The sequence below is a fragment of the Neltuma alba genome, unplaced genomic scaffold, assembly GCF_004799145.2.
Source record: "Neltuma alba isolate B1F8T4 unplaced genomic scaffold, ASM479914v2 tig00005875_pilon, whole genome shotgun sequence".
Lineage (NCBI taxonomy): Eukaryota > Viridiplantae > Streptophyta > Magnoliopsida > Fabales > Fabaceae > Neltuma > Neltuma alba.
This window is the reverse complement of record NW_021634261.1, coordinates 38,760-47,951: the sequence shown is the minus strand read 5'-3', so window position 1 is coordinate 47,951 and position 9,192 is coordinate 38,760. Positions and strand designations below refer to the sequence as shown.

Here is a 9,192-nt window from a genome sequence, read left to right as displayed (position 1 = left end):
GTAATAGGTGAGTGGATTTGCTTCTAACGGAGAAAACCATTAATTAATAAAGTATAAGCAGATTGTGCCAAATATTTGACCGGTATTTTAATAAAAAAGTTAAATTAAAATCCCTAAAAAAATACGGAAAACACAAAACAAAAACCAGAATCAGAAGAGGAGGAGGAGAGGGCGGGGGAGAGAGAGGGAGTGGTTCAGTAACATATTCACGTTGACAAACTCGGCCAAAGGCGAGGCCAATGCCATAGCCAACTCTCACCACTTCACATTCCTCCTTCACTTTCTTCTTTCAATTTCCGTTCTTTCTGAACTTTTCCGTCACTTTCTCGGGAAAAATTCTTCCCACATGGCTATTTCCCGCAGCTCATCTCTCCTTCCCGAGATCGATGATAATACTGGTGGGAATGGCGGTGCTGGTAATGACGTTGGCTTCCATTCGATCCGCGATCGCTTCCCCTTCAAGAGGAATCCTACTCACTTTCATGACCGGCCCAGGGCCTGCCCCGATCGCCAATTGCCTCGAACCAGTCGATCCCATCTCAACACTCGCTTCAATCGCAAGGGGCTGCTTTGGTTATTCCCTTTTAAAGGGAAGTCTGGTTTCTACGCTATGATTATCTTCGTCTTGTTCTTGTTTGCTTTGGCGTCCATGGTGTTGCAGAGCTCGATCATGTCGGTGTTGAGACAGGCCAGCGAACGTGGAAGGCACTCACCGCGGAATATGAAGTTCGGGACTACGTTGAAGTTTGTGCCTGGGAGTTTTATGCTGGGAGATGGGCTTGATCGGGTGCGTTTGTTGCCGAGAATTGGTGTTCGAGCACCCAGACTAGCTCTTGTAAGTCTCATTTGTCTTTAGCCGGGACACTTTTGATATTCCAGACGTGTTTGTTCTTTCTTTTCTTTCCTCTCATTCTTTCTTAGTGCAATGGCAATGTTTTCCCAGTATCTGTGGCAATGGCAAATGGTCGCTACATTTATTGAGGCTAAACAGAATCGAAGGTGTCTTGTGTAAATTAGATATCTATAGCTTAAATATATTCCTAATTGGATTTGTGCTAGAAACATGTGAATATAGGTACATTATTAAATACAATTAGTTAAAATGCTAAATTTCCATTCGTCCATGGGAAGGCCAATAACGAATAATTGAACTGAATTAAAAGTCAAAAAATATAGAATGATTGCGTGTAAATTAATCAGAAAGAGAAACTTTGAAGGATTACTGTCCAAGTCGAATTTAGTTATTTGTCACAGTGAAGTATGGAAAGCAAACAAAGATGTCTTCTTTCCTTGAAATGGAACTGGCATCATTTGCAAGTCTATTGGCTGCATGTTCGAAGTTAGAATTGATATCATCTTGAGTATTGTTCAGATTTTGCCGAAAATGAAGAAAAGATTATTCTTTTTTGGACACTGATGAATATTTTGAAATCACTTTATATAACAGGGGTGGCGAGTTTAACAGAGTTTATCTAGTTATGTGATAAAAGTTCTCCCTTAGTCTTTACTTGACTTACTAAAGAACTAAAAAAATTTCATTTTATAGCTGCTGTGCTTAATGAATAGAAGCTTCGATATAATGTTAACTCAAGATAGAAGTTGGGGTTTAATCATGCAGGTCCAAAGAATTAGTTGTATGCAAGTTTTTTAATGCTTATGTACTTTATAGTTGTTATCTTTTAGAGATTTCATTGGACCCTATGTTCTGTTATGTGATTTTATGGAAATTAAGGCTGTGCCAGAGTCCTGTTGGATACTACGGGGGTTAGGACAGTAGACCAAAACCTTTGGTGTGCTCGGTTTTGTCTGATACCGTGTTCTTAATGTAAAGCTTTATTCTTCCCTACTATTTATTTAACTAAAAAGAAAAAAAGAAAGAAAAGAAGAAACCGTACATCTTTTACTGCAGATGAGAAACCCAGTATACATTATGGGTTAGGACAATATTTAAATATTGGTTCTATCTTGGATTGTCAAAGCATAAAAAGAAATGGTTTCTAGTTTGTTATACGTATTATAACTATCTCATACAGTCTTATAAGACTACTTGTGGTAGATTCTTCATTTTCTAGCCTTGTTTTATTATCATTCTCTGGGGTAATGTCTTCTCTCTGGTGTATCTTTCTTTCTTTGTAATGAAAGTTTCTTTGTGCATAAAAATACAATCTTGATTTTGCACATATTTGTTGAATTTCTTGCACCTTGCATATTTATCAGTGCTTTTTTCATCTATTTCAGATTTTAAGTCACATGAAGAAAGATCCCCAGTCATTGATGTTATTTACTATAGTTCAGAATCTACAGAAACTGGGTTATGTTTTTAAGGTGAGTCACTGTTATTTTCTCTATGATATGTTAAGTTTTTCATGGAAGCCGATGGTGCTTTATTCAAAACATAGACATGATATCCCTGTTAGCAAACAATGATACACAAATCCTTGTCAGAGTGAGTTACTCCTGAATTGGATTGGCTAGCTTGTTCATTTTTCTACCCTTGAATTGTTACTGAGCAAATATTTTGAGAAGTCTATGCATTTCGTTTTCATGTGGGTTTACAGGTATTTGCAGTAGGGAATGGAAATGCACACTCAATATGGGAGAAAATAGGTGGTCGTCTCTCATTTTTAAGTCCAGAGGACCAAGGCCAGACCAATTGGTCAATGTAGGTGTGAATTTTATGTTATTTACTTTTCTCCTTTTATTTTTAGGGCTTATCTTTATGACCTCATATTAGTGCTATGCTCATATTCATTTTAAGATTATTTATCTCGAAGACATTGTGGAGGGAGTGGAAAGCCTTTTTGTGTTGATGGTCTTTCTTCTTAAGTCTACTTTATGTCAGTCTACTTCCCCCTTTTCAATGTTAGGGTTCAGTTCAGGGCTACCTGTTTATACACATGCACCTTTTGGACCAGCATAATTTTTATGGAATTATTGTTTGTTGTAAGTTGACATAGGTGATTAATTTTTTCTGTTCCTTACAGTTTTGAAGGTGTCATTGTTGACTCTCTAGAATCAAAGAAAGCCATTTCAAGGTGGGTTTTCATCCTATCCAACACCTGATGATTGTTGTTAAAATATTAGATCTCGGCTTGTGTAGAGAAATCATGTGGTTATTGATTTAGGTCTGTAGGAGTTGAAATAGTGTTGCAACCTTTTTACTGTATTTTTAGTGTCCAGCTCATAATTGCAGCAGGAATTTGAAAATTCTACCATGTGCATGAGATTACCTTGGGAGAGGGTATGTGATTCCTAATTAGGTTTACTTAGCGTATATGTTTTGAGGTCAAACTTATTTCAAAACTAAATATAAGGGAGGGGAAATGAATAAATATTAGCCGCCTTTTGTTAAAAACATAAGCTTTTGATTTTTTCTATTTTATTTTATTTATTTGTTTTATGTCAACCCTTCCATTTAAAAATTTTGTTGAGAAAATTCTAGATGCAGTCATCCTCAACTACATCTTGATATATGGTTAACCTCTCATGGAGGCCCCTGACGTTTTTCAAAAGAAATTATCATCTAAATTTGATGGCTGGAATTCCTGTACTCTTACGTTTGCCTGCTTGTTGGTCTTTTGGTGTTTATAATTCACAGCACACACATTCTGGGAATTTAATACGTGGAAATGGGTTGGCATGGTGGATGTTTTATATGGTGGTTAGGGTACACACACTTTTATTGCTATTCTACCCCTCATAATATATGAGAAATAATTAAGCGTCCCTAGAATTTATATGGTTCCATATATCACTAGGCAGAGTTTGGTAATCTGGATCTGTAGCTGTGAGCCTTCTGTCTCTCGTGTCACACATGTTGTGATGCATTCATATGCTGTGTTTAGTGAGTTTTATATTTTTGCAGCCTTATGCAGGCGCCTTTCTGTTCAGTACCAGTTATATGGATTATTCAAGAAGATAATCTTTCAAGTCGCCTCAAGCTTTATGAGCAAATGGGCTGGGAGCATCTCGTTTCTCATTGGAGAAGTGCTTTTGGAAGAGCCAGAGTCGTTGTGTTCCCAGATTTCACTTTCCCCGTAATGTTGCCCTCTAATACACACAATTACACGAGCACTCACATTATTAGATTTGTCCTGATTGTTTCTAAGTCGGTTCTTAGAATTTATTTCTTCTGTTGTCAGATGTTATACAGTGTACTTGACGCTGGAAACTTTTTTGTGATTCCGGGATCTCCAGTGGATGCGTGGGCTGCAGAAAGCTATAGTAGGATCCATTCCAAGGATCAATTAAGAGATCTTAGCGGGTTTCATAGAGATGACATATTGGTTGTCATTGTTGGGAGTTCTATCTTCTATGATGGTCTGTCTTGGGACTATGCCGTGGCAATGCATGCTGTAGGACCTCTGCTGTTAAAATATGCAAGAAGAAAGGATTCCTCTGAATCATATAAGTTTATTTTCTTATGTGGCAATTCCACTGATGGTTATGGTGATGCGTTACAGGTAGAATTTCTTCCAAGTTGTGCATCATATTAGGGAGTTTTAAGTTTTAACCACTAAATTCATGACGGAGCATGCTCTTACCTTCCGAACTAATATTTTGCCAGTATCATTTTGAAACTAGAAACGTTGAATATGGGCTTTCTTGATGGCATGACTGAAAATGTGTAATCTTAATTATAAGTCGCCTTTAGTGTCATAAGTTTGACTTTAGACATATTGTCCTGGAAATTGTTAACTAATCCCTTTAGCATTTGGTGCAGGAAGTTGCTTCAAGCTTGGGACTTCCTGATGATTCTTTAAGGCATTATGGCCTGAATGGTGATGTTAACAGCGTGTTACTCATGGCTGATATTGTTCTTTATGGTTCTGCTCAAGATATACAGGGTTTTCCTCCATTACTAACTAGAGCAATGACTTTTGGAGTCCCTATCATTGCACCTGATTTTCCAGTCTTGAGAAAATATGTGAGTTCGGTCAAGTTCTCCCCCCCCCCCCTTTTTTTCCACTTGTTGATTTCTGTGATCATGGTTGCTTCTTTCTTTTAACTCATAAAGAGCTTCTATCAACTCACAGATAGTTGATGGTGTCCATGGGATATTTTTCTCTAAACACAGTCCAGATTCTTTGATGAGTGCCTTTTCACTTTTGCTTTCCAATGGAAGACTCTCTAAATTTGCTCAAGCCATTGCTTCATCTGGAAGACAGCTAGCTAAAAATGTGCTAGCTTTGGATTGCATAACTGGATATGCAAGGCTTCTGGAGAATGTACTCAGTTTTCCATCAGATACTTTGTTACCTAAACCTGTTTCTCAGCTTCAACAGGGGTTGTGGGAGTGGAATTTGTTTGAGAATGAAATTGATCTTGGTGCTCATATGCAAGGGGCTGATGATGAGTCCGCTGGGAAAGTTAGCATTGTCGAGGCCCTTGAGCAGGACTTGGCTGGTGTAAGTAATGCAACAAACGTCCCTGAGCATGAAACTGAAGTTCCATTTCATGATATTCCAACCAAATTAGATTGGGATATTCTACAAGAAATTGAAAGATCAGAAGAGGTTGAGATGCTTGAAATGGAAGAGGTATGTCGTCTTGCAACTTCAGGTTTTACTTTGGACTTCCTTTATGGCTGCTTTTTTCCATTGTCTGTGTATTTCATTGGAGACTAAGGGATCAAGAATATCATTTGTTCCTTTTGTAGCTTGAAGAGAGGATGGAAAGACATGGGGGCATATGGGATGTGATCTATCGTAATGCTAGAAAATCTGAGAAATTGAAATTTGAAGCAAATGAAAGGGATGAAGGGGAGCTGGAGAGAATGGGACAACCAGTGTGCATTTATGAGATATACAGTGGGTCTGGAGCATGGCCGTTCTTGCACCATGGTTCTCTGTACCGTGGGTTAAGTCTTGTGAGTATTATAGTCCACATTTAAAATTTTTTACCATGTGAAAATTTTAATCTCTTCCATGCTCTGTTAGAGCCTTATTTTTCACTTTATAAATGAACTCAGGGTTGTTCACAAAATATCTTTTCTTTGACCCATGTAATTATTCTGCCCACGTCTAAGACATGTAAACCAAACTTTGGGTGCTCTTATTTTATTTCTTTGCCTCAATAACTCGGAGGTAAGAGGACCCTCTCGTCTACCCTCCTTTTCTCTTCATCACCATTGGTTCAAAATTCCAATGGTCCAGATTTAACATTTTATGAAAATAAATATTATTGTTATTTTACTTTTAAAAAATACTTAAATAAATTTAAGCTACTAAGATTTGATCTGAACAGTTCACAATTGTAATGAAAGAAAATTGAAAATAAATTTTTTTTCCAATTTTCTTTCACTAGAATTGTGAATTGTTCATACCAGATTTTAACAGTTTAAATTTATTTATTTTTTTAATCTAAAATTATAATAATATTTTTTTTCATAAAATTTTAAATTAGAACTATCGAAATTTTAATCCAGTGGTGGTGAAATGAAGGGTAGGGGAGGGGTAGGGGAGGGGATCCTGGGTCAACTCAGTCAATGCATGGAAGTTTTGCACTAGTTACAAGGTGATGGCTTCCTTGTTTCTAGATGACTGAATTTTCATTTTGTTACTCTTGTATAACTGTGTGGATGATATGAGTACTCCTGTAGATTCTTTGACATATTCTGTGATCAATAATGATGTGCTCGTTATGGCAGTCTAGAAGGGCACTAAGACAATGGTCAGATGATGTGGATGCAACTAATCGTCTGCCTATTTTGAATGACACTTACTTTCGCGACATCCTGTGTGAAATGGGGGGCATGTTTGCAATTGCAAATAAGGTAGATAGCATTCACAGGAGGCCTTGGATTGGGTTTCAGTCATGGCGTGCTGCTGGTAGCAAGGTATTCCTTATTTTCGTTTAACTCAACACACCATTTTTACTCTATAGTTGCTTTTGTAATCATTGTTTAGTACATCATTTTTGTAAAGCAGGTAGCATTGTCAGCGGAAGCTGAAAGGGCTTTGACAGAGGCATTAGTAGATAATTCAAAAGGAGATGTCATATATTTTTGGGCACACTTGGACATCGATCGGGGTCTCATAGGAAGCAGTAATGCACTTACCTTTTGGTCGATGTGTGACATCTTAAACGGAGGCAACTGCAGGTATGTAAAATATGGCTGTACTGTTATACATACATCGTGCTCATTGCACTGTTTTAGCTACTAAATAGTTTGAATGATCACAACACTTGCTCCTATGCGTCATATCCTAGAGTTGTATCCGGTGTTAGTCTCAGTATCTGCATATAACACTTGTGTTTAGGAATTATGACACTGTAGAGCCTATGCTTAAAAAATGAGACTAGTTTTATCATAATGATTGTAGCATGATAACGAGATTCTGGACATGAAGTGACCCTATTGTGATCACCAACCCAGAAGACCTCAGCTATGTACTTCCAATATATTTTCGTAAAATTTAGATCTTGGAGTAACTTTTTCAAACATTTCTAACATTTATGCTTCAAAAATGCATTCAGAACTGCTTTTCAAGATGGCTTCCGCCAGATGTACGCATTGCCACTACAGGCGGAGGCACTTCCTCCTATGCCAGAAGATGGTCATTATTGGTCAGCCTTACACAGCTGGGTGATGCCAACTCCGTCTTTCCTGGAGTTCATAATGTTCTCACGGTGATTAACAGATCAATTTAGTTTTTACGACAGTAGGTTAATTGAAGGAATGCACCTTTCTCTGAATTAAACTAATGTGATTAGTCAATGCAGGATGTTTGTCGATTCCATTGATGCTCTGCATACAAACTCCACCGATTCTAATATGTGCTTATTAGGTTCTTCAGAGATTGAAGTAAGTTGTTTGCTTTTGCTCTTGAGGATGATTCATTATTTGTTTTCATTCTCACGTTTGTTTTTCCTACACAGCAGAAGCACTGCTACTGTCGAGTTTTGGAACTTCTCATCAACATATGGGCCTATCATAGTGCACGGAAGATGGTATACATAGATCCCAACACTGGTACCATGGTAGAGCAGCACCCGGTTGAACAGCGCAGGCCTTATATGTGGGCTAAATACTTCAACTTCACTACATTGAAAAGTATGGATGAAGATTTAGCTGAGGCAGCTGATGATGGTGACCGTCCAAGAGATATTTGGTTGTGGCCTTTAACAGGAGAAGTGCACTGGCAAGGGGTCTATGAAAGGGAGAGGGAAGAAAGGTACAGGCTGAAAATGGATAAGAAGAGAAAACTGAAAGAGAAACTAATTGAAAGAATGAAACATGGTTACAAGCAGAAATCACTTGGACGATAGGAAAGGCTATACCTGGACTTCACATATCAAATACTAAAAATCCTCTATCCGTTAGTGAATTGCTAAACTTGCTAATAAATCTGGTCAAATGACCTTTTTTTGTGATTCAATAGCAAAGTTGGCAATTCACTAACAAAAACGTTAATAGATTTAATGGATTTTGATACATGAGGGATCAAAGGAAGGATAAAAATCAATTAGGGACTCGCTTGAAAATAAATCCACTTGTGAAGGATCAAAATACAGTTCTAGTCCCAAGAGCTAAACTCTTTTTGACCTGACAGATCAACTGAACCCAGTTTTGCTTGACTTGGAGAAGTTTTGATTCTAACCATATTAGCAGAAACAGGATTCCATTTCTTTCTTTCTTTGACTGAATACATATAACTTTATGAAGGGAGTATGAGAAAAGGGCGAGAAAGAGAGAGCAAAGGACTTTGTCAGTTAGCTGCTGCTATTGACTAGTTTCATGGCCTTTTTAACATTGGTCGTTTTGTGGCTACTGCACACAAGATAGGCACAGGAGTGCCCAAAGTCTTATAGAAATTCTTTATCCAGTTAAGGGACATTGAAATTTAGCATAAAGTTGTATTCTTTCATTTCTGTATATTATTCATCATTATTAGTGGCGATTTTGTGTAGAATAATGGCTGGATTTTCTTGTGGACAGTTTTTGTTACTTTACTCCCAATTATAATTTATGCTTAGCTTCATATATAGTACTTACTACCACACAATGAGATTTCTTGATATTTGAAATTTTTGGCGGAGCTCTAACTCCTATTCATGTTTTTGAATTTTAATTTTCAAGATTTATGTATTGTACGGGAAACAGAATAAGAGGATTGGCTGTGAACCGTACAATACTGGTGTGTTTTATCAATAACTAATTCTCTAAATGGGTTATTAATTAAAAAATCT

The 9,192-nt window shown here is 37.3% G+C and overlaps 1 protein-coding gene across 2 annotated transcripts; it reads left to right on the top strand.

Annotated features, from left to right (window-relative positions):
* Window positions 1-595: 595 nt before the first annotated feature.
* Window positions 596-8,990, top strand: LOC114748938 (uncharacterized). Of its 2 annotated transcripts, XM_028937399.1 has the most exons (14): window positions 596-835; window positions 2,239-2,325; window positions 2,559-2,662; window positions 2,985-3,035; window positions 3,866-4,037; window positions 4,143-4,463; window positions 4,724-4,927; window positions 5,037-5,540; window positions 5,660-5,869; window positions 6,650-6,838; window positions 6,930-7,102; window positions 7,480-7,632; window positions 7,726-7,807; window positions 7,882-8,990. In XM_028937399.1, the coding sequence occupies exons 1-14, from the start codon at window positions 611-613 to the stop codon at window positions 8,269-8,271; spliced, it is 2,865 nt and encodes a 954-aa protein (XP_028793232.1). In that variant the 5' UTR covers window positions 596-610; the 3' UTR covers window positions 8,272-8,990. The 2 variants fall into 2 exon arrangements, with proteins under 2 accessions (XP_028793232.1, XP_028793233.1); XM_028937400.1 differs by lacking the exons at window positions 7,480-7,632; window positions 7,726-7,807; window positions 7,882-8,990 and adding an exon at window positions 7,326-7,410.
* Window positions 8,991-9,192: the final 202 nt, after the last annotated feature.